Genomic DNA, 26,594 nt, shown 5'->3' on the forward strand with positions numbered 1-26,594 from the left:
TAGAGCAAATATAACAAGGCTGCACTTTGTCTTCCTGGCTACCTGTTCACCCCCTCCCCCAGTCCTATTCCTCCAGAGCTTTGTAGCTGAGGTGCTAAGAATAGATAGGAAACCTCTCCTATCTAATCCTTGAAAGCAGACTTCTAAAGATTCATTCAACAGGTATAGAGTTGATGCCCTGTACCCCCTGCCTGGATTTCTTCCTGTTCAGCTGTAAGTGGTAGTAAGATCTTGACATAATACAGAGCAGTTTCATTGCCTTCTCCCTGTCTCTAAGGTCTCCCTCATTTATTTGGCTAAGGCATCCCACAGTGGCACTAGTATTATACCAAGAATGTCAGGAACACAGGGCTTTCTGGCTCCACCAGCATTGCATTCAGTAACAAGGCTGAGTGGAAAAAGGATGACAGCCTCTGGGCTTCCTAATTCCCTTCACAAGAGCCCCTTGATGGAGGCCATCCTTTGCCCCTATCCTGCTCTTTATTCCCCGCTCCTAATAGTACTTGGGTACCCAGGCTGGTTCTTGGGCTAGACAGTGGGGACCAAGCTCATTTCCTCCGTATCAGTTCTAAGCCAGTCGACTATGATACCAGTGTTAATGGGAAGAGCTGCATTTTCTTACTACTCCACTGGATCCTATCCCTCTCTGCTCAACACACTGCTTCCAGGTATGGGACCCTCACAGTGTAGAATTACCTGATGAGGGAGAGGGAAATACAAAGAGGGCCCCTGGAGATCCTGGCCTCAGCCAGCTGCCCACAAGCCATAAACCAATAAAACAAGAATACTGAGTCGCAGTTTTTTATCTGAGTCCTCTTCATTCCCACTGCACCTGGTGCTGCTTTGGCTGACGGGGAACACCCCGTAACCACAGAGACTGACAGGAAGACTGGAGAGACTGTCCACTTCCAGCTTGGAACTTACTGTGTAAATAAACTTCCAGAATTGCTACCGTGAAATGAAAATGTCACATTCCACTTTATAATTTCGACCCACGTTGGGGAAAACTGGCTTTTTCCCAGCTCTTTCCAGGGTATAAAACTCAACCCCTTCCTTAGTAAGTCTCACTGTCCTATTTTTTTCTTTGAAAGAGAAAACTTGTACTTATTTTTCTTTTAACAGTTTCTTCCTTTCTACCCTGAAACCATGAACTCTAAAGTGTAAAAAAAAAAAATCTAGACAACAGCTTCTTCCTTGTAAAAATATGTATTCTACATTTCTATTTTTAAATTCTATGCCAGAAAAATGACTGTCCCATCTCCGCTCCCTGCATCAGGGGCCTTCCCCGGGGGTCTGCACCGCTTGTACCAGTGCAGGCCAGTGGACAGAGGGAAAAGGGAGAACAAGGGTGGCCAAGACTTAACTGTTGCTTTCGGATTGATCCTGAACGAGAAAGAGCAAAGAGCGACGATGAGTCCCGGCCCCCACGCACACCCTCCACCACACGGTCTTCCTGCTGCAGCTGGTTTCCACGGGCTTTCACTAGGAAGCAGTTAAGCCCCCCATCCCCTCTTTTTTTCTCTTTACCCCTTTGGTGTCAAAGATGTGTGGAAAAGAAACAGGATATTTTTTAGACCCACTTCTAATTTCTATATTTTCATTGGATACTGAAAAATACTGCAAGTGGCCCAAAGCCTGCTGCAAAGTTAAGGGGAGATAAAATGTTAAGATCACAAGATAAAAAATGAATTCCCCCCACCAAATGAAAAGAACAAAGGAACCGGTCTTCCATTTTGCCACATTCCCTGTTCATGATGGCTACCAAACCAGAGTCATTAATATTTCATTAACCAAAGAAAGTGGGTCATCTGACCGCTACAGTGGGGAGTACTCAGGCCATTTCCATCACCCTACAAGATGCCAAGGAGGGCTTCCCTGGTGGCGCAGTGGTTGGGAGTCCGCCTGCCAGTGCAGCGGACACGGGTTCGAGCTCTGGTCCGGGAGGGTCCCACGTGCTGCGGAGCGGCTGGGCCCATGCACCACAACTACTGAGCCCACATGCCACAACTCCTGAGCCCGCGTGCCTAGAGCCCATATTCCGCAACAAGAGAGGCCACCGCAGTGAGAAGCCCACGCACCACAACGAGGAGTGGCCCCCGCTCACCACAACTAGAGAAAATCCTGTGCGCGGCAACGAAGACCCAATGCAGCCAAAAATAAAATAAATAAATTTATAAAAAAAAAAAAAAAAAAAAAAAGATGCCAAGGAGATCCCAGGAAATCCATTTCCTTACACTGTTGCCAGTCAATAAACCGGGACAAGTAAGACCAGAGAAGAGAAAGAGTATGTTCATGAGCTGATAGACAAGGATGAAAGACAAGGAAGAGTAACATAAACAGAGAGGAGAGAATTATTTGGCTCTGAAAGGAGAAATCTTTGCTACCTTCATATGTACTACTAGTGCGAGTAAGCATTTCCAGGTCCCAGAATGGGAAAAATTCACCTGTTGGTAATATAATCATATCCTTTCCTGGAGCTAATTTTTTTTTATTACTGCTTAATTTTTACTTGTTTAATTCCAAGAGAGAAGGGAGCTGAAGCCATTTCCATTAGGAGTAAAGATAAAGCGATAGGGAAGGATTCAAAGCTCTAATAGAAACACAGCTTTCCCAGGTATAAACCTAGAAACTGAAAGCGCTCAATAAGCAGAGGTGAAAAAATGACCTAGTTCCAGATAGCTATCCATAGAACAAATGACTTATAAACTTGAAATCTAACCTCCCTTCTTCATAGCACTTTGGTCTCCATTTTTCCCAGGACAGGAAGCATGTCCCCCATAGCTTTCTTGCTTCAAAAATTCAAACCCATATCCCAAGATCATCCTGAAAGGAATTTTGCACAGACATCTCCTCACCCCAGGGCCTGCCTGGAACTCACCCAAGGTCACCCAACAACTTGGTTGTGAACCAACTGCCTTAACCTTCAAGGGGAGGGGGGATAGCTAGACTAGAAGACCAGAAGTGAAGGGGAAGCGGTGAGGACTTCACAAGGTTGGTCTGTGAAAGCTTGATCAGAAGCCAAGTCAGTGGTGGAAAGGGATGGCTTGGCCCAGGAAAGACCTGTGGGCTATGCTAGTTTCTAAAGAGATGACTATCCAGGAAGTAGGGTGGAGAGAAGTCTGTGGAGGCATGGGGGAAATGGGACCTGGTTATGTTGTTATTCTGGGACTGTGAATTTTGCTGATGTAAACAGACTATTCTGTAAACCTAATGTCTATGTACAAATAATGAGTGTTAACACAGTAAAATGTTCAACGAAAAATCAAACTATCAGGGTTATATATTGTTTCCTCAATCAGTCTCATTTTCTCCATTTGGAGTAGAGGGACTAGAATAGCACTGAGGCTTCCGGAGGCTTTCAATAAGCAAGGCATCTGGCTGGACAGCAGGTGAGCACCAGGGTTCAAATCGGCATACGTGAGCCTTAAGAAAATGGACTACAGGCTGAGCCAAGTCAGAGCAGGGTGGCCTTAGAGCAAGAGCAGCTTCCTAGATGTTTTTATATTGTATCTGAAAACAGCCCTAGGCAGGAATATCATAATTTCAAGGCCAAATTAAATACCATCTTACCTACAATCTGCTTCCCCCAGAGGAATTGCAAGGTGAGGGGGACAGACCATTTCTGCATAATATACATACTTTCATTTACGAACATCTGAATACAGACTTTCTATACACACATTACCTATATAATAAAAATGTACATGGCATGAGTATATGTCACTGTATAAATATAGAGTTTTAGAAATCTTGAACCCGCGCTTCCTGTTCACATCAGTTTCTCCTCTTCTTCCTCCCCAGTCAGGTCCGTCATTTAAGAGTTGGACAAAAGGGACAAGTGTCATTTGTGTTGGTCTGGGCCCAGAATTTGATACACTGGAAAGAAAGAAAGACATACCTCAGGTTCATCTGGAAAGATGGAGGGAAGGAGGGGAGAGAGCGCTGTTAAGGCTCAACAGGTCTAAGGGATGTTTACTGAGTCAGAAAAGCTCACTGGGGGACTGCAAGGGCTGCTTCACTGGCTTGTACCGCCAGAAGAGTCTTCAGAGCAGGTGAACCTGATCTTGTTTTACAGGGAACATTAACAATCAGCTAATAACAGTGTGAAGCTGCTTTCTGCTGACTGTCTACAGGCTTGTTCCTTCTTGTCATCCATTTAGCCTGAGATGAGCTTCCATCTCCTAATACCCATCGCCCTCAAATCTTATTCAGGATTTTCCCTTACCAAGAATTTAGATATAAATTCAGTTTCTACCTCTTAGAAAAACAAAATGAACAAAACAAAATAGTAAAAAAAAAAAATCATCCCTGGTGCTAAGAGATTTAACTCTGTCTGGTACCATCATAAAAGACAGGAATAACTTGTCAGTTTGTGAAGCTAATCTCTAATAGGCCAGCCTTCCAACTATTTTATTAAAGGAGTTACTAATCTCATATTCAGGTTCCCTATTCCATTCCTCTCATCTAAGCAAAGTCTCTTGGCAACGGTACATCTGAAACAATGGTTAGATATGTATATCTTATTGTCAATTTTCCAAGACAGTGACTATCAGTGTTCTAGTATGAACTGTTTATCCAGTCCAGTCCCCTACAGGGAATGGGGGAGAAGGAAGCTGGGAGAGCCTAGCTGCCAGTCTTCTGAATTCTGCTGATATTTAAGCCACGATTTACTGAAAACCTTATGTTTAGATATTAATGAGGAGCATCAACACTGTAAAATGTTCAAGAAAATTATCTCAGCTGTCAAAAAGAAAGAGTGGAAAAAAGAGGAAGGCATGCAGCACCCACCTCCTTGTGCAGCACATGGGTGCATGCCATTGGGTGCAGCTCACTGGGCTGGACAAGTTTCTGGCACATTAGACACAGTTTACAGGTGGCTGGAGCCTGCACAGCAGAGGAGGGACAGTCAAAAGAGTAAGGAACCTCTGGGCCTCCTTGCCTTATATGCCCATGATTCCATCTACTCTTTCCACGTAGCAAAAAGATTTTACACCAAAAGAAAGAAAAGTTCCAATACACAGTACCTGCATTTTCCCAGCTGGGGCTGTTGACAACCCAGCTGAGGAGACGATGGCTTCTTCCTGCGCTCCACCTATAAACCCACTCCCTCCTCACCCCCAGCTTCTCCACATCCCAGTTTTCAAAGAATAGAGTCTTACATGTGAAGACCTCCCAGGATATGAAACTTGGGCAGAAGGCAAGAACATTGGGGTACTGATTTGGGCCAATGGAGCAGGGAACAGGGCCCGGATCCGACCAAGGGGCTGTGGGCAGAAACGTTGTCACAGTGAGGGAGGAACATCTGAGAAACAGGGCATTTAACAAAGAGAAGTCATTCATTTCCCAGCTCAGCAAAGGAAGAAAGCAGGCCAGATACCCCTGGCTGCAATGCTTCTTCCCACCCCAAATACTTCCGAAATCTACCTCTTCCCCAACATCTCAGCAGGTCTGAGTTCTCCGCCAAGTAGCTTTTCTTACCTGAGTACTTGCTGCCACCCGCTCGTGCTCTGCCAGTCGCGCAGCTACCAGCTGGATCAGCTCCTCCATGGTCAGACCTGCCATGGTGGTACGTGCTGTCTTGATCTGCTGAAGAATGTTGGTCATCTGGGCCCTAAGAAAGAAAAATGTTGAGGGGGAGAGATTCTATATTACACTCATGAGGAATATCTGTGAAACCTCTCCTATTTTAACCCATAAACATTTCTCTGAAAAACACTTTTTAAATTAATCCTTAAAGATACTTACTTATTGCATTGTGGAAACCGAGTCAGCAGCTTCTCCAGAATCTTCTCCAGTTTGTCTACTGGTTGGGGCCGGGGAGTTTCAGTAGAAGCCTTAACACCACCCAAGCCTGGGGGAGGTGGGATGGAGGCGGCAGGGGGCACGTGTGGACCATGGGGGCCGACAAGGGAACCCAAGCCAGGGCTATTTCTCCCATGGGAGCCAGGAAGGGGTGGGGAAGGCTGGTTGGGCTGGGAAAGGGCAGGGTTCAGGATCGGGAAAGACAAGGAACGGGGATCTGCACTGGGCATAACCATGGGCATTGTGACCTGCCCAATGGAGAAGGGCATCCGAGGAGCCAGAGAGGGACTGGGTTGAAACACCTGAAGCATGAAGTCTGTCTGCAGAGGGGAAGAGGTGGAAGACAAGTGGGAGAGAAAGAAAACAAAAGTTTAGGAAACTGGAGCAGAAATCAGTGAGCAACTCTTTCTTGTACCAAATAAGGATGGTCCCCATATCTTTATAAAAAGAACAAGTGAAAGACTCTAGGCTCTGCCACCAACACACAAAGGTAGACTCCCCAAAGCCAGCGCTCTTACCTCTGATGGGGGTGGAGGCAAAGTGGGAGTAGGGATCTGAGGAAGGCTGCTCAGCTTGGCTCCATTCCTCACGAGCTGGATATGACTATTAAATTGGTCCTAGAAAAGAGAGAAAAGCAAGAATTATCCTTTACTGCTAAGCAGAATGAGCCTGCCCAAAAAGAGAGCACCATCCTGTATCAGGAAGCAAGAGGAGTGGTAGGACAGGCCCTAAGGGCAATGCAAAAGGTCCTTCCCTATCGCCAGAAGTGTTTAAGCACAGATTAACTCTGATTCAATGACCACGCATCACTACACTTACCCGAACATTCTTTTTCATTATCCGAACTCCATTCAGTCTTGTCTCCCACTCCTGTTTGGAACGAACTGTCTCTAGTGTTGGGGGAGTTGACCTTTCAAGAAACCAAGAGTAATTTACAGAATTAAAGAAACCCAATTCCTAACTCTCTGAGATAGCAGAACAGTAGCTGGCTAGTGGGCCTGGAGAGAAGAGGTCGGGGCATGTGCAGGAGAAGGCCAAGGTTCTAAGCCATTTGCCTCACTTTTACTCCAGCATCTTGCAAAACAAGTATTGGAGAAAGCGGACCAACCACAGAGAGAGGGCTCTTGTCTGGCTGAAAATGCCACGGGGGTCCTCCAAATTTCATGGCAGAAAGAGGAGAAATGACTGTATAAGAAACAAATCTCCAAAGACATTTGTTATGCTTGACAGCATAAGAGATACTGTTTATCCAATTGGAAATAATACAATAAAAAGTACAAAACTATAGAACTGTAGAAAGGGAAGAGTCAGAGAGTGAGGAAGTTTCGAGTATGGGAAGAGAAATCACTGAACAAATTACTATCACACAGAGATGACTTCCCGTGAAGACAGAATAAGTGCCAGACTAGCTGGCCCAGGGTTTCAAAACCTAAAAAGAAATCCCTCCAAAACACAAAACTGCAGGGCCATTAAAACCCTAGAAATGGAAGGTACTTACTTGAGGTAAGTAAGGTGCAGTTCTGCCTCTTTTTCTGCTTCTTCTAGTTTCAATACCAACAACTCTTTCCGACTCTCTAGTGATAAGATCTAAGGAAACCATACACACACATACACACAAACACACACACACACACTTTATTAATTTTACATACACAATAGATAGTTAAAACAATGCTTAGTGGCTCTACGGTATAATACCTAAATACCTTAGTGTACAGTATTGATACTATGCCAAAAGTACACACCATTTGGAAGCCCAAAATCAAGACCTTCAACATAGCTTCAACATAGCGGCTCTTCTCACCTCTGCCTTCCAGGCCCGTTCTGTCTCTTCCATAATGTTCCGATTTATTTCACCATCTTGATTCTTGAGTCTATCCAGTTCCATTTCCCACACTTCTCTGTAAGGTAAGAAACCAAGAACAAGACTTAGGAGAGACAGACAAACCTGCTAAGGAACACCAAGGCAAAAGTAAAACCTGAAACTGGTCTACCTAGTATGTTAGAGGAAGTGTTACTCTAAGTATTAACTATAGGTATATACAAATTAGGTTTAAAGTGGTCTGAAATTGCATAAACACCCTATATTTGAAAGTAAAAATGTTCACATCTCTATTTGCTAAAATAAAGTTACCCAGAACACAGTGTGTACTTAGAACCAAAACCCACTGAAGGCAGAATGTTCTTCTATGATCCAGGAGTGCTCAAATCAAAATGGCATTCCTCTGACTCCTTGTCTTTTGGTATGGGTATTGAAGAATGCAGGACTAAACCCGAAATACTTATCGCTAAGGCAGCAATCACTAATTCGCCACTAACCACACAGATACTGGCTTACTGATCTTCACATTTCCTTAGCTACAGTAAACATTCTTCAAAAGGAAAAAATGTTGTCTTCATACCTCAGGACTTTTCCTTTCCATCAGTTTCCTACATTCTTACACCAGCTGCCCAGCCCCATCCCTAGAGTGTAATATACACCCTTAGGATTAGGGTGACCAACTGTCCCAGTTTGCCCAGGAATGAGGGATTTCCCATGATGTGGCACGGTTGATCATTCTACTCAGGACCGAAGATGCCAACAAAGGAACAGAACCAGCAGAAGAATTTCCCCGTATTACACTTGACTGTAATGTAATGAGTTACATAGCTAAAAGCAACAGGATTACCCAGATCAGTGGACAGAATAGTATGGAAATGTGTACATTATTTTTACTGAATTTTTTTTTGTGTGTGTGGTACGCGGGCCTCTCACTGTTGTGGCCTCTCCCGTTGCGGAGCACAGGCTCCGGACACGCAGGCTCGGCGGCCATGGCTCACGGGCCCAACTGCTCCGCGGCATGTGGGATCTTCCCAGACAGGGGCACGAACCCATGTCCCCTGCACCGGCAGGCGAACTCTCAACTACTGTGCCACCAGGGAAGCCCTCACTGAATTATTAAAAAGTAAAAATAAAAAGAAAAGATTGGGAAGGATTCTGTCTTAAGAAAAATGTTCCCACTTTTCTATGGTGAGAGAAATAATTTTATTCATCTTCTGGTTTTTTTAGTAACCTTAAATATAATATGAAAGGAAACAATCCACTTAACATAAGGGTTTCAGGTCCCTTTTTTCATTGCCCAATTCTCCTCACATCCCTGGCTAGCTATTTCATAAAGTACAGGTGTATATGTCTGTGTGTCTCTTACACACACATTCATTTATTGATTCACTAACATCCATCTGGCCCTCTGCTGACAAGGTCAACTCATGTAATAGATACAACTAGGAGGGCATATTCTTCCTTAATCTCCATGTGTTGTCCTCTCCAAATAAACTTCCTGCCAGAGGAAGAATTCTCTAATAGTTCTTTTTTTTTTTCTTCCTCTAACAGTTCTTTAGACAAAGGTTTATAAGTAGATGTATTTTCCTAATACAGCACATATTCCTCAAGTGAAAAAATATATGAGGAGTCAGAATCCTCTTACCATAAGAATATGTGATATACGTTGTGGGGTCAATCAACGGTCCATTTAGCCTACTAGACACTCTGTGACGATGGGATGATTGTAGGAAAACATGGCTGCTGCTTTCTGTGAATGATGCTGTTCTTAAAGACTATAGGTGTTCATCGAATACCTCTAACTTTCATTAAATTCATTTATCAACTAGGGATTACAATTATATTAGAAAAATACTGCCACGTCCACGGGGGACATCCCACAAATTCACACACAGAAAAATCTTTTCCTTTGGGCATCTGGCAACATCTATCTCCTTGGGATCCAACAAGACAAAAGGAACTACTAGCAACCACAACAAAAATGGTTAAGGAATTCTTAAACAGTCATAAAAATGGTCAACCTTACCATACGTTCACTAGCCTGTAAGATATGTAACAGATTTCACTTCACTAAGGGGTACTAGCTGCAACCCATGCTAGAAAAAAAAAAAATCAGTTGCCCATAGTAGATGCCCAAAAAATCCTTGATATAATAGAAACCTCTGAGTATGTTTTAACTCTTTAAATGCTTGGTCTAATTTCTTTCAAGTCCCATGCTTCTGTTATTTTGCTTAGCTAGTTTAAAGAATCAATGGTTCCAATGAATAAATCCTACCAGACTGTACAAGTCTGACTTGTCCCAATACGTTTGCATAATTAAAAAAATTAATTTTGCTTTTCATCATGTAAATAATACAAATTATAAAAAGTTTAGAAAATACAAAACAGAAAGAGTCTACTAATTCAAAAAAAATACATGCAGGGGCTTCCCTGGTGGCACAGTGGTTAAGAGTCCGCCTGCCAATGCAGGGGACACAGATTCAAGCCCTGGTCTGGGAATATCCCACATGCTGCAGAGCAACTAGGCCTGTGCGCCACAACTACTGAGCCCACATGCCACAACTACTGAGCCCACATGCCACAACTACTGAAGCCTGCGCGCCTAGAGCCTGTGCTCTGCAACAAGAGAAGCCACCACAATGAGAAGCCCACGCACTGCAACAAAGAGTAGCCCCCGCTCTCTGCAACTAGAGAAAGCCCGCTCATGGCAACGAAGACCCAATGCAGCCAAAAATAAATAAATAAATTAAAAAAAACAAAAAAAACATGCACCCCAATGTTCACAGCAGCACTATTTACATTTACAATAGCCAAGACATGGAAGCAACCTAAGTGTCCACTGACAGATGAATGGATAAAGAAGATGTGGTGTATACACACACACACACACACACACACACACACACACACACAATAGAATATTACTCAGTCATAAAAAAGAATGAAATAATGCCATTTGCAGCAACATGGATGGACCTAGAGATTACCACATTAAGTGCAGTAAGTCAGACAGAGAAAGGCAAATATCATATGATATCACTTATATGTGGAAGCTAAAAAAAAATGATACAAATGAACTCATTTACAAAACAGAAACAAACTCACAGACATAGAAAATAAACTTATGGTTACCAAAGGGGAAAGGGGGAGGGAGGGATAAATTAGGAGCTTGGGATTAACAGATACATACTACTTTAAATAAAATAGATAAACAAGGTCCTACTGTATAGCACAGGGAACTATACTCAATATCTTGTAATAATATATAATGGAAAAGAATCTGAAAAAGAATACACACACACACACACACACACACACACACACACGTAAAACTGAATCACTTTGCTGTACACCAGAAACTAACACAACATTGTAAGCCAACAATACTTCAATTAAAAAAAAAAAAAACAGAAAGAGCCTAATACAGAGGTCCCAACTCTTCTACTTACTGGTTTTATGACCCTTGACAAGTTACTTAATCTTTCTAGGCCTCAGTTTCTTCATCTGAGAAACGAGTAGGACCTACATCATGCGACTGATGGGAGAGTTCACTGAGAAAACACACATGAAGAATTTAATATGGTGCCTAGCCCATGGGAAGCATCCAACAAATTGCTCTACAATTACAATTGCTCTACCCACAAAAAATCATTATTATACTTCTTTTCAGTCTTTTAAAATAAATATTTGTATATTTATATATGCATATGTAACATATAAATCCATTATATATGCTTTTCAAACAAAAACTGTGGTTTTTATCTTACTTTTTCATCCTAATGTATTTTTCCATATCATTAAGTATTCTTCAAAACTGTGGTTTTTAAATAACTATCCATTGTACATATATCCCATTACTGATTTAGGTATTCTCTTATTTTCAGTTTCACAATTGTAAATATTATGATGAGCATCTATCTGTGCATGTGTACTAACACAGGTTAATGATAAAAGTAATAGATTTGAGAGGAAGCTTCTCACAGCAGTTAAAAGCCCAGCTTCCGGAGCCAAACTAAGCTCACAGTTCAAACCCAGACCCTATTACTATCTACTATCTGTGCAACCATTGGCAAGTTACTTAACCTTTGCCTCATTTTCCTAAAGAAAAATGGGGATAATAAAATAATCTACCTCTCATACAGAGCCATTATGCAGATTAAATGAGTTAATACATGTAGAACATATAGGACAGTCTCTGGCATATAGTAAGAACTTAATAAATGTTAGTTATCATTTGGATGTTAGAGAAACTAAAATATGTGAATACATTTTTTTCCACCAAAAGTGGTGGTAGCAATCAGGTGATTTTAATGCAGAGAAGCAGATGATAAGTGTCTTGTGAAATATTCTCAACAGTCAGAGACAGAACTAAAAATTAAGATGTTGAGTCCTCAGCCGAAATACCTCCCTTTCAGAATATATTATACTCTAAACAAGGCAAAAGGAAACAAAACAAATACTGGTGGATGCGTTAATATAGATAGGAGTTGGCCGTCCTGAACTTGAGGTAGGTTATAAAATTCTTTTCTCTGAACTGAAGCTAATACAAACCAATATATTGGGTGGGCCAAAAAGTTTATTTGTTTTTTTCCATAAGATGGGTCCAGTAGCGCTTAGTTGTCTTTAACTTCATTCGAAATAATTTTGTTAGGCTGTATTGTGACAGATGTCATATCAGCGTGCGTTTAAAAAAAAAACTTATCAAAATTGGTGAATTTTTGTGTAGCCATTTTAATATTGAAGATGGAAGAAAAAAAGCAACATTTTCGGCATATTATGCTTTATTATTTCAAGAAAGGTAAAAACACAACTGAAACCCAAAAAACGATTTGTGCAGTGTATGGAGAAGGTGCTGTGACTGATCGACCGTGTCAAAAGCGGTTTGCAAAGTTTCATGCTGGAGATTTCTCACTGGACGATGCTCCACGGTTGGGTAGACCAGGTGAAGCAGACAGCGATCAAATCAAGACACTAATTGAGAACAATCAATGTTACACCACTCGGGAGAGAGCCGACATACTCAAAATATCCAAATCAAGCGCTGAAAATCATTCGCACCAAATGATTTTTGCACCACATCATTGGTTATGTTAATCACTTTGGTATTTGGGTTCCACATAAGTTAAGCAGAAAAAAACCTTCTTGAGCATATTTCCACATGTGATTCTCTGCTTAAACGTAACAAAAACATTCCATTTTTAAAACAAATTGTGACAGGTGATGAAAAGTGGATACTGTACAATAACGTGGAATGGAAGAGATCATGGGGCAAGTGAAATGAACCACCACCAACCACACCAAAGACCGGTCTGCATCCAAAGAAGGTGATGTTGTGTATATAGTGGGATTGGAAGGGTCCTCTATTTTGAGCTCCTTCTGGAAAACCAAACGATTAATTCCAGCAAGTACTGCTCCCAATTAGACCAGCTGAAAGCAGCACTCGATGAAAAGCATCCAGAATTAGTCAACAGAGAGAACACATAATCTTCCATCAGGATAACGCAAGACCACATGTTTCTTTGATGACCAGGCAAAAACCGTTACAGCTTGGCTGGGAAGTTCTGATTCATCTACCATATTCACCAGACATTGCACCTTCGGATTTCCATTTATTTCAGTCTTTACAAAATTCTCTTAATGGAAAAAATTTCAATTCTCTGGAAGACTAAAAAGTACCTGGACCAGTTCTTTGCTTGAAAAGATAAAAACTTTTGAGAAGATGGAATTATGAAGTTGCCTGAAAAATGGCAGAAGGTAGTGGACCAAAACGGTGAATATGCTGTTCAATAAAGTTCTTGGTGAAAATGAAAAATGTGTCCTTTATTTTTATTTAAAAACCAAAGGAACTTTCTGGCCAACCCAATAGAATGAATGAGATCAGACAAAAAGAGAAAAAACTTTACCCTGAGATGCACTGCAAAGTTTTTGTTTATGAGGCTAGAGTTCTTCCTTGATTCAATTTAACTCAACGTCTACTAAGCAGCCTACAATGTGCTACACATTTCTGCTAAAAGCTGGGGATATAAAGATGCCTAGTTCCTGCCCCCAAGCAGCTCACAATTCAGTAACTTTCCAAGTGAACAAAAGGAAAAGGAAATTCTGGGCAGATCAAACAGCATATGCAGATGCCAAAGAGAAACAGAACACCAAGCAGAGGAAATAGTCCAGGTAGTTCAGCAGGCGAGGGATATATAAGTAGGCTGGGCTGGGATACAGATGAGAGTGTCACTAGCACAGAGATAGTAGTAGAAGCCCTAGGTATGGAAGAAATAATCTAGAACAGCAGTTTGCAAAACACAGTCCATGGTCCCCAAAACCCTTTGAGGGCCTGGTCTATGAAGCAAAATTAGTTTCATAATAACACTAAATTCATTTGCCTTTTTCACTCTCATTCTTTCATGAGTCTACAGTGGAGTTTCCCTGAGACTACACAAAGTGTAATGAGATCATCACTCTGATGGCTAGTGGAATATATGCTTCTGTATTCTAACGTTTTCTAGCATTTTTTAAGGTAGTAGGTTTAGGGTATAATTTAAGGTATTTTCCTTCTCAGTACTTCTGTTTGTGCTCTTACAGCTATCTTTAGTTATACTTACTATAATCTCATTACTATCCAATAAATCATTACTGTAAAATTTCAAAGTTCACACATCAGGTAGAAACAAGTACTTTTTGTTATTCTGTTTTACAATAACACTTCAAAAATTTTTGGAAAACTCTTCTCAATTTTTAAATTATATCTAAAATGTATTATTTTAGAATTTAATTTTTTCTAAAATAAAAGACAATTTATTTGTAATTTTTCATTTATATTTAAGAATGAATCATTGACTCCAAACAGGGAGACTAGAAGACTTACTTTCTCAACCCACAGCTGCAATACATACATTTAAAGATACTAAAAAAGATGCAACTGGCCTAGAGTTATCTGACTCATGGAGAGGAAGAATCTACTCCAAAAAAACTAGGCAAAACTGTAAATAAGAAACCAAAGTGTGACAAGAGTCATCTTTCTCTTGACTTTATAGATGTTAATAATTTATCTTACTGTATCTTAGGCAACACAACATTTTCTAATTATATTATGCCAGTTAAGTTATAGTGACATTTTGAGATCATTCAGAATTTAAAGAAAAAGTAGTTGAATATTTTAAATGCAGATGTGATGAATTCTTTACAATTCTTAAAAATTGTTAACACCTTTCAAGCTAGAAATGAAAAAGCCACTGAAGCATCTTCGGGTAAGTTACTGTACTTCCTTAACTGGAGAAGCACGACTTGGTACAGGTGACATTGCTATATGCCTGCTGAATGAAGTCAGTAAAATAAATCATGGCAGTGCCCCTTTTTTAATGATATATTAATTCACCAAATTAAAGATTTTGCTGCAAATTTGAAGACTTGGTTAATAACTCATCTGCAGAATTGTAATTTTACTTTACAAATAGACGAATCCACAGACAAGACTAGTCTTGCTATTTTGTTTACATTCATCAAGCATTGGCACCAACTAATCACTGAAGATGATGTCGTGTATGAATTCCTGGCAACAAACACAAGTGATGCTGACCTAATCCAAGATGAGTAACTCTTTTGAATCTCATGGTTTATCTGAGAACAACTGTGTTGATACTTACACTGCTCCTACTTGTATGAAAATTATAGTGGATACAAATATTGGCACCATACACTAATGAAGGCAGTGGAATCAAAATTATACTACTAGTCATTGTATTCTTTACTGCCACACACTTGCAGTTGAGAGTGGGGGGCACTTTTACTTCAGGATGCCCTTGATGAAGCCATCAAAAGTAATAATCCTATTAAATTTCAACCCTTAAATACATAACTGTTTAATATTCTGTTTATGAAATGCTACATGCCAAAATACAATGGTTGTCTTGAGGAAAAGCACATGTGAGACTGTTTGAGTTGTGACTTGAACTAGCCTCTTTTTTCATGTAAAATCATTTTTATTTAAAAGAACAACTGAGAAACTATGGTTATTTGAATTTGAGTACTTAGCAGACACGTTCTTGAAAATGAACAAATTACTCTTATTATTTCAAAGAAAACAACTGACAGTGTTTGTTGCCAACAATAACATTTGAGCTTTCAGACAAAAATTAGAATTTTGGAAAGTCTGCATGGGCCACTGGGAGCCTGAAGGCTTCCCATTACTTAAAGACTATTCTGATGAGATCCACAGTGAGATAAACAAATGTGATTCTTTTTTTTCTTTTTCTTTTTTGGGCCACACCATGCAGCATGCGGGACTTTACTTCCCTGACCAGGGATCGAAACTGTGCCCCCTGCATTGACAGCAGGGAGTCTTAACCACTGGACCATCAAGGAAGTCCCAACAAATGTGATTCTTTAAACATTGTATAATAAAATGTATCAACGCTTGGAAGAGCTGCATAACTCTGAACCAATATTTTCCAAATTATCAATGCATTGTTTTACCAAATCAATGGGGCCCACTTGGAACCCACGAATTGGTATAAAGATTATTTTAAGATGAAAATACTTGTGGAATTCCAGGGTGGCACAGTGGTTAAGAATCTGCCTGCCAATGCAGGGGACACAGATTCGATCCCTGGTCTGGGAAGATCCCACATGCCGCGGAGCAACTAAGCCCGTGCACCACAACTACTGAGCCTGTGCCCTAAAGCCCATGTGCCACAACTACTGAGCCCACGTGCTGTAACTACTGAAGCTCGCACATCTAGAGCCTGTGCTCCACCACAAGAGAAGCCACCGCAATGAGAAGCCCGCACACCGCAACGAAGAGTAGCCTCTGCTCACCACAACTAGAGAAAGCCTGCACAGAGCAACAAAGACCCAACGCGGCCAAAAAAATAAAATGGAACAACAACAACAACAAAAAGATGAAAACATTTGAGATTCAACAGACACAGGAAAGAAAGCCTTCTCAGAGCTTTCTCTAGCTAACAGCAGCAATTTCTGGGAAATAAGGCTGTCGTAAACTCCTCCTCAGGGCAGAGCTACTCCCAGAAGAAAGAATGTGAATAAAACCTACCCTAAATCTCTTCTCCAGTGGAATTTTATGGCCCTGAAGGAGACGGAAAAACTATTCATACCTGTACATATAAATATTATCACAAATTTAAACTTCTGCTTGTTCTCCTGAAAACCCATTTATCTTTCCAAAAGTCCAGAAAGTGTCCTTTCTCCCCACTTTTAAGAAGTCAGTTGTTCTCCCATAAGCCCCAGATTCTAACTATTCCTTTGAGCTACTCATTGCTGAATTCTTTCACTGTATGCATGTTGCATGCATAAACTGGGCTTTTTCTCCTTACTCTGTCCTTTGTCAGGTTAATTCACAGGCCTCAGAAATTGAACCTACTAGGATAGAGGGAAAAGGTTTTCCTTCCCTAGCCAACACAGTTAAAAGATCCACTCAAAGTGCAAGTTACGACAATGAATTTTAATAAAACAGTACAGAATCACTGAAGTGGTTTCAGTTTCCACTATGCAGTGAAACTTTAAGAAACTATCAGCTGTCAAGTTTTGGAGCACTGTCAAAGAAGAATATTCACAGTTATCTAAAAAGTCTATTAAAATTCTCCTTGCTTTTCCAACTGCATACCTGCATATCACTAGATTTTCTTCCTGTACTTTAACCAAAACAACATATTGTAGGAGATTATATGCAGAGGGAGATAGGAGGACTAAGCTTGTTCCATTAAAGAGGCTTACAAAAATGTAAGCAATGTCATTCTTCTAACTAAACTGATTCTTTCTTTTTTTGGTTAGGCAAAGATTTCTTGGGACACAAAATGCAGGAACCACAAAAGAAAAAACTGTTAAACTGGACGTCATCAAAATTTAAATTTTTGGAAATAAAAGAAATTCAAATTGGAAAGGAAGGAGTGAAACTGTCACTGTTTGCAAATGACATGATACTATACATAGAAAATCCTAAAGATGCCACCAGAAAGCTACTAGAGCTCATCAATGAATTTGGTAAAGTTGCAGGATACAAATTTAATATATAGAAATCTGTTCCATTTCTATACACTAACAAGGAAATATCAGAAAGAGATATTAAGGAAACAATCCCATTTATTACCATCACATCAAAAAGAATAAAATACCTAGGAATAAACCTACCCAAAGAAGCAAAAGACCTGTACTCCAAAAACTATAAGACACTGATGAAAGAAAATGAAGAAAACACAGATAGAAAGATATACCGTGTTCTTGGATTGGAAGAATCAATACTGTTAAAATGACAATACTACCCAAGGTAATCTACAGATTCAATGCAATCTCTATCAAAATACCAAGGGCATTTTTCACAGAACTAGAACAAATAATTTTAAAATTTGTATGGAAACACAAAAGACACTGAATAGCTAAAACAATTTTGAAAAAGAAGGTCAGAGCTGGAGGAATCATGCTCCCTGACTTCAGACTACACTACAAGCCTACAGTAATCAAAACAGTATGGTATTGGCACAAAAACAGACCCATAGACCAATGGAACTGGAGAGAGAGCCCAGAAATAAACTCACACACTTATGGTCAATTAATCTATGACAAAGGAGGCAAGAATATACAATAAAGAAAAGACATTCTCATCAATAAGTGGTGCTGGGGAAACTGGACAGCTACATGTAAAAGAATGAAATAAGAACATTCTCTAACACCATATACAAAAACAAACTCAAAATGGGTTAAAGACCTAAATGTAAGACCAGATACTATAAAACTACTAACACAGGGGTCCCCAACCCCTGGTCTGCAGCCTGCTACTGGCGTTCATGGCCTGTTAGGAACCAGGACACACAGCAGGAGGTGAGCGGCGGGTGAGCAAGTGAAGCTTCATCTGCCATTCCCCATCGCTCGCATTACTGCCTGAACCATCCCCCCCACCCCAATGGACAAAATGTCTTCCATGAAACCAGTCCCTGGTACCAAAAAGGTTGGGGACCACTGTCCTAGAGGAAAACACAGGTAGAACACTGTATGACATAAACTGTAGCAATATTTTTTTTTTGGATCCATCTACTAAGTAAAGGAAATAAAAGCAAAAATAAACAAATGGGACCTAATTAAATTTAAAAGCTTTTGCACAGCAAAGGAAACCATTGACAAAATGAAAAGACAACCTACTGAATGGGAGAAAACATGTGAAAAGGATATAACCAATACGGGATTAATATCCAACATACATAAACAGCTCATACAACTCAACATCAAAACAAATAGACAACTCAATTAAAAAATGGGCAATGTGTGCCACAACTACTGAGCTTGTGCTCTAGAGCCCATGAGCCACAACTACTGAGCCTGCATGCCACAACTACTGAAGCCCGTGCACCTAGAGTACATGCTCCGCAACAAAGAGAAGCCACCGCAATGAGAAGCCCGTGCACCGCAACGAAGAGTAGCCCCCGCTCGCCGCAACTACAGGAAGTCCGCACGCAGCAACGAAGACTCAACACAACCAAAAATAAATAAATAAATAAATTTATTTTAAAAAGGGGGGGGGGCAAAAGAACTGAATAGACATTTTTCCAAAGAGGAAATGCAGATGGCCAAGAGGCACATGAAAAGATGCTCAACATCACTAATCATCAGAGAAATGTAAATCAAAACCATAATGAGATATCACTTCACACCTGTCAGAATGGCTGTCATCAAAAAGAACACAAATAACAAATGTTGGTGAGGATGCAGAGAAAAGGGAACCCTCATACACTGTTGGTGGGAATGCAAATTGGTGCAGCCAATTTCCATCTGTGGAAAACAGTATGGAAGTTTCTCAAAAAACTAAAAGTAGGGGCTTCCCTGGTGGCACAGTGGTTGAGAGTCCTCCTGCCAATGCAGGGGACACGGGTTCATGCCCCGGTCCAGGGAGATCCCGCGTGCCGTGGAGCGGCTGGGCCTGTGAGCCATGGCTGCTGAGCCTGCGCATCCAGAGCCTGTGCTCCGCAACGGGAGAGGCCCACGTACCGCAAAAAAAACAAAACAAAACAAAACAAAAACTAAAAGTAGAACTATCATATGGCCCGGCAATTCCACTCCTGGGTATATATCCAAAAAAAAACAAAAACACTAATTCGAAAAGATACATGCACACCAATGTTCATAGCAGCATTATTTACAATTGCCAAGATATGGAAGCAGCCTAAGTGTCCATCAACAGACGAATGAGGGCTTCGCTGGTGGCACAGTGGTTAAGAATCCGCCTGCCAATGCAGGGGACACGGGTTCAAGCCCTGGTCCGGGAAGATCCCACATGCTGCGGAGCAACTAAGCCCATGCACACAACTACTGAGCCTGCACTGTAGAGCCTGTGAGCCACAACAACTGAGCCCGTGAGCCACAACTACTGAGCCCGCGTGCCACAACCACTGAAGCCTGTGTGCCTAGAGCCCATGCTCTGCAACAAGGGAAGCCACCACAATGAGAAGCCCGCGCACCACAATGAAGAGTAGCCCCCGCTCACGGCAACTAGAGAAAGCCTGCGTGCAGCAATGAAGACCCAACGCAGACAAAAATAAATAAATAAATTTTTAAAAATCTTAATTTCAGAAAATATTTTTAAAAAACAGATGAATGAATAAAGAAGATGTGGTATATATATATTCTATCTATCCATCTATCTATATTCTATATATACATAGAATACTACTCAGCCATAAAGAAGAATGAAATTTTGCCATCTGCACCAACATAGATGGACTTGGAGGGCATTATGCTTAGTGAAATAAGTCAGACAAAGACAAATACACTGTATAATATCACTTACATGTGGAATCTAAAAAATACAACTAGTGAATATAGCAAAAAAGGAGTAGACTCACAGATACAGAGAACAAACTAGTGACTGCCAGTAAGGGGAGGGGGGCAATATAAGGATGGGGAAGTGGGAGGTACAAACTATTGGGTGTAAGATAGGCTACAGGGGCTTCCCTGGTGGCTCAGTGGTTGGGAGTCCGCCTGCCGATGCAGGGGACATGGGTTTGTGCCCCGGTCCAGGAAGATCCCACATGCCACAAAGTGGCTGGGCCCGTGAGCCATGGCCGCTGAGCCTGCGGGTCCGGAGCCTGTGCTCCGCAACGGGAGAGGCCACAACAGTGAGAGGCCCGCGTACCGCAAAAAAAAAAAAAAAAAAAAGATAGGCTACAAGGATGTACTGTACAACACGGGGCATATAGCCAATATTTTGTAATAACTGTAAATGAAGTGTAACCTTTAAAATTGTATAAAAAATAATTTTTTTTAAAAAATTAAATTTTGCATTTCAAAGGACACTGCTACAAAATGCAAAGCAAGCTGTATGCTGGGAAAAAATATTTGCAAAACGCATATCTGATAAAAGGACCTGTATTGACAATACTCAATAAGAAAACATGTTTTTAAATGGGTAAAATATTCAAATAAATACTTCACCAAAAAAGAACAACAAATGGCAGACATGGACATGAAAAGATGTTCAACATCAACAGTCACTAGGAAAATGTTGGGACTTCCCTGGTGGCACAGTGGTTAAGACTCTGTGCGCCCAATGCAGGGGGCCTGGGTTCAATCCCTGGCCAGGGAACTAGGTCCCGCATGCATGCCGCAACTAACAGCTCACATGCCGCAACTAAGGAGCCCGTATGCCGTAACTAAGCAGCCAGCAAGCTGCAACTAAGGAGCCCATGAGTTGCAACCAAGGAGCCCATGTGCTACAACTAAAGAGCTGGTGAGCAGCCACTAAGGAGACTGCCTGCCACAACTAAGACCGGGCACAACGAAATAAATGAATTAAAAAAAAAATAGTTGGGGCTTCCTTGGTGGCGCAGTGGTTGAGAGTCCGCTTGCCGATGGCAGGGGACATGGGTTCGTGCCCCGGTCCGGGAAGATCCCACATGCTGCGGAGCGGCTAGGCCCGTGAGCCATGGCCGCTGAGCCTGCGCGTCCGGAGCCTGTGCTCCGCAATGGGAGAGGCCACCACAGTGAGAGGCCCGTGTACCACAAAAAAAAAAAAAAAAAAAGTTATTAGAAAAGTGCAAATTAAAACCACAATGAGATACTACTAAACACTTATTAGAATGGCTAAAACTAAAAAGACTGATAACACCAAGTATTGGTGAGGATATAGAGTAACCAGAACACTTATGCATTGCTGGTGGGAATGCCAAATAGTAAAGCAACTTTGGAAAACAGTTTGCCAGTTTCTTATGTTAAGCAAACAAATGGTCCAGCAATTCCACTCCTAAGTACTTACTCAAGAGAAAAGAAAGCATGTCCACATAAAGACTTGTACTTGAATATTCAGAGCAGCTTTATTTATAACAGACAAAAAATGGAAACAACTCAAATGTCCATCAACTAGTAAATAAACTTGGTATAACCTTATAAGTAAATGCTACTCAGCAATAAAGAGGAATTAAATTACTGATACATGCAACAACATAGATAAATTGCAAAAGCTTTATCTTAAATAAGAAACAGACAGAAAAGGCATGATTCTATGATTCTATTTACATGAAGTTCTAGAAAAGGCAAAAACTACACTGAGAGAAAGCAGACCAGTGGTTGCCAATGGCTGAGGATAGAGGAGGCAATTGATTCCAAAGAGTCATGAAGAAGCTTTCTGGAGTAATGGAAATATTTATACCATGATTGTGGTGGTAGTTATACAACAGTATACATTTGTCAAAATTCATCATTTAAATGGGTGAATTTTATTGCATCGTGTGGTACCTGCATTCAGCAGTTTATTCTGCTGGGAGTTCAAAGGACAATGCTAATATAAATTCAGTATCTGGCATCATTGTTTTTCTTGGCTTTGTGCATGTTAAACCTGGTATTTTTACTGATACAGTATTCCTATAGTTTCTCATACTGTTCAGTTTGACATACTCTTCAATAGGAACTGATGCTTCTCTTTTTCTAGGGTGTCTAAAAATTCAGAACCAGGCTGATCCATCTCCTCCGACCTTAAACATGGTCCTAAAATAAACTGCTTGAGAAAACTGGATCCCAAAGATTACACGTGGGGAATTTTTGAAGTGTGTCCGTATTTCATTAGAGAGCAAAGAAGCCCAACTGAAAGAATTGTGGCAAGACTGACTGACATGATAACTGTGGATTGGGCAAAAATTCTTCTTGAAAGGACTATCTTGAAGAGTATGACCCAAACACTAGGTTATGGAATAACCTAGAGACTAAAGGTTAATGCTCTGTAAGTTGAGAACCTGTGTTCTATATAATAGACAAATTGCTTATCAAAGAGTTTTTAAATTTTAAGTAGAAAATATAAAGAGGGCTTTAAAAATTGGTAAGAAAGTGAGTCAACAGTGCCCAAAGGAGAGCCCAGTAACTGGGTCATTGGGAGCTGCTAGGAGAGTGGCCCGTGGGGAGGGGCCAATCACCTTCCTATGACCTGGATGCTCTTTTCTCCAGATCCCAGATCTGGCTTCAAGCACCATCCACCTGCCCGAGAACCCACCCTGGTCTACTCTGTAACTCCTTTAAATTGTGTGCTCAGCTTTCCTTAGTGAGCCTAGCGATGAGAGGAAAAAAATGAATTCTTTCTCTGGGAGAATCAGGGAGACATGGATAATAATAGGCACTAAAAATCTTTATGGAATGGGAGACTGAGGACATAACTACAGCAGAAAGGTCAGTGACAGTTGACAAGTGACAAGGAAATACTTAGTTAGGGAAAACGAAATCACTGCCTTCTATACCAGGGCAGGGTTTATCTGCTTCACCTGTTCCTAAATCAGCATGTTAATTCTGGGGGAGGATCATAAGAAATACTTGTAGACAAAAGTTTAAAGACATGTAACAAAGCAAGAGTAAAAAGAAGATAAATCTGGTGTGACTTTTCATTTACTGTTAGCAGAGTTAAGAGAATGATCACATCTAAGTATTGTGTGAACTAGAAATTTACCCTGGCATCATGCATTGACATTTTTTTGGTCATTTTAACATAGCTTACTTATGTAGAACAATTTTGGCAGTATATCTTCAGTCACAGGTAAGACTATAGGTGGTGAGATCGCAGACAAGCAGTTACCTAAATTTAGTGTTTACATTTTTGATGTTTTTCACTTACTGGATTTTTATTAATATGCTGAATAGTTTATCTACTTGACCAGTCGTTGCATTAAAAAGTTGCTGTTTTGGGTTTCATTGCCTTGATGTTTGAGTGTAATCTAACATTTTCATAAAGTGTTTATTTTGCATGACCTTAACAAATGTTTTAACCAATTAAAAAAGAAAGCAGGATGTTGTTGACACTGTATGTTGAAATGTTAACATTTTAGTACTTACAGTGTTTATCAGTCTGCAATATTGTGTAATTAGTAATTATTTCAGGGGTGATACTTTGTTCCTTTTCACATGAGTAGATGCAGTATAATATCACTGTATACTGTATCACTGTATTCTTTAGATTTAGAAAATAACACAAAAGTTGCATGCTAAAAAAATCAAGAAAACAAAAAACCCACTAAGGTGCTTGGCAGTGGGTGGAATCAGAAAATGTGAAATTTCTCAAAAACTTATTGACTGAAATAATTTTGCCTATGTAACACATTAAAAAAAAAAACTTTACCCTTTTTCTTTTCTTTTCTTTTTTTCCTTTTTTGGCTGCACCACATGGCATGTGGGATCTTAGTTCCCTGACCAGGGATTGAACCCACGGCCCCTGCGGTGGAAGCACGGAGTCTTAACCACTGGACCACCATGGAAGCCCCCAAACTTTACACTTCTTGTAGGAAAAAAACTGGTGTATTTTACATAAAGTATACCTCCTTAAAACTGAATTTAAAACAAGAATTTACAACCTCCCCTTCAAGGCCACTGCCCTAAACCTGCCCCACTTCCTATATTCATCATCTCTGCCATTCCAGCCATCTCATTGTCACTATTCCTCTTCTCCCTCTAGCAATCAACAAATCTCAGCAATCCTACCTCAGAATACCCCTCCTTTCTCTTTCTCTGCCACTGAGAGCAGGCCCTCATTTTATCTTGTTAAAACTGTCTTCCTGACATAAGTTTATCTGCACTTTAGCACATCTAACGTAATGCAGCCACAGTCGTCCTTCTAAAAATCAAATCTGGAGAGTTTCCACTTCCACTAAGGGCAGAGTTGCTCCTAATAGACCAACCATTTCTGCAGATAAAAAACTAGAGATTCGGGCTTCCCTGGTGGCGCAGTGGTTGAGAATCTGCCTGCCAATGCAGGGGACATGGGTTTGGCCCTGGTCTGGGAAGATCCCACACGTTGCAGAGCAACTAGGCCCATGAGCCACAACTACCGAGCCTGCGCGTCTGGAGCCTGTGCTCCGCAACAAGAGAAGCCACAATAGTGAGAGGCCCGCACACCACGATGAAGAGTGGCCCCTGCTTGCCGCAACTAGAGAAAGCCCATGCACAGAAACTAAGACCCAACACAGCCAAAAATAAATTAATTAATTAATTTAAAAAAAATCTAGTGGTTCTCAAAGTGTGGTCCTGGACCAGCACCTGGGAATCATAAATTCTTAAAAAACAACAACAATAACAAAAAACTATAGATTCTACACAAAATGTAAAAAAACACCTATCTAAAGATACTAAAGAACAAACAAAAACCAGGAGAAGATCTGACAATTGGAAGAAGTGAATACCACTATTGTTTCCTGTACTTTTAATGGCTATTCATCATTCATCTAAGGACAAACCCCAGACAGCTCTGTGCTGATGACTAAAACTGACATAGAAGCCTTGCAGCCTTACCAGCTCAAGAGCCAAAGGACAAAACTGGGAGCTACCATAACAGCTAGAAAATGATGGAGAAATCTCCAAAAGATAAAAGCCACAAATGGGGAACCCCCAATTCTGCATATAAATCTATCTAAATCTCTGGATGATCCCTGAACCAGGCATGCACAGAAGAGACTCCAAGGAACCCATCTACAGATAAATGAACTCAACAGAGACCACAGCTGCTGCCCACCAAACATGTACGTATGATGTTTAAGCCCAACCAAGGAAATAGCCTGATAAAACAAATTTTAAAAAATAAACAAATCACAAGATTTAATGGAGGAATACAACAGAATCCAGGGTCTCTACAATGTACTATTCACAATATTCAGGATTCAACCCTAAATTACCAGTGTACAAAGAAACAGGAAAAGCAGGGTCTGCAAACTATCGTCTGTAGATCAAACCCAGACTGCTATCTATTTTTGTAAATAAAGTTTTATTGGAACACAGCCATGCTCATTTTGCTTACTTACTGTCTATGGCTGCTTTCATGCTACAACAGCAGAGTTGAGTAGCTATGACAGAGATTATGTGGTTTGCAAAGCCTCAAGTATTTACTATATGGCAGTTAATCCCTTCCCTCCACCCTGAGCCATTGGCAACTGATCTGCTTTCTCTCACTATAGATTTGTCTCTTCTAGAACTTCATATAAATAGAATCATACACTGCATACCTTTTGCGTCTAGTTTCTTATTTAGAATAATGCTTTTGATTCTGACTCCTGGTCAAGAAAAAAGGCAATCAATAGAGAGGACTCCAAGGAGACCAAGATGTTGGAATTAGCAGGTAAAGATTTAAGGCACCTAATTTAACTATGCAAAAGAACATAAAGGAAAAAATATGCTCACAAGGAGTGAACAGATAAGAATTCTTCACGGAGAAATAGAAACTATAAAAAAGACTAAACTGAAATGAAAGAACTGAAAAATACAATACTGGAAATATAAAATTCAATGCATGGGCTTAATAGACTGGAAATGATATAATAAAAAGTAAACTTGAAGACACATCAAGAGAATTATCCAATATGCTGAACAGAGTAAAAAAGAATTGGAGGGCTTCCCTGGTGGCACAGTGGTTAAGAATCCGCCTGCCAATGCAGGGGACACAGGTTCAAGCCCTGATCCGGGAAGATCCACATGCCGCAGGGCAACTAAGCCCGTGCACCACAACTACTGAGCC

The 26,594-nt window shown here is 40.7% G+C and overlaps 1 protein-coding gene across 4 annotated transcripts in view; it reads right to left on the reverse strand.

Moving 5' to 3' along the window:
- Positions 1-2,202: 2,202 nt before the first annotated feature.
- The window catches only part of RNF214 (ring finger protein 214), a 52,098-nt gene continuing 27,706 nt past the window's right edge, over positions 2,203-26,594 (reverse strand). For 2 of the 4 annotated variants that reach the window (XM_081239218.1, XM_081239220.1), the window contains 9 exons: positions 7,607-7,703; positions 7,301-7,389; positions 6,622-6,712; positions 6,321-6,419; positions 5,746-6,122; positions 5,479-5,611; positions 5,160-5,264; positions 4,789-4,884; positions 2,203-3,876 (listed from right to left, as the gene is read on the reverse strand). In XM_081239218.1, the coding sequence (XP_081095344.1) occupies positions 3,811-3,876; positions 4,789-4,884; positions 5,160-5,264; positions 5,479-5,611; positions 5,746-6,122; positions 6,321-6,419; positions 6,622-6,712; positions 7,301-7,389; positions 7,607-7,703 (1,153 nt within the window). In that variant the 3' untranslated portion in view covers positions 2,203-3,810. The remainder of the gene's footprint in view (positions 3,877-4,788; positions 4,885-5,159; positions 5,265-5,478; positions 5,612-5,745; positions 6,123-6,320; positions 6,420-6,621; positions 6,713-7,300; positions 7,390-7,606; positions 7,704-26,594) is intronic. The other 2 variants (XM_081239219.1, XM_081239221.1) reach the window with 1 other exon arrangement.

Source organism: Mesoplodon bidens (genome assembly GCF_964165515.1).
Source record: "Mesoplodon bidens genome assembly, chromosome: 7".
NCBI classification, from domain to species: domain Eukaryota; kingdom Metazoa; phylum Chordata; class Mammalia; order Artiodactyla; family Ziphiidae; genus Mesoplodon; species Mesoplodon bidens.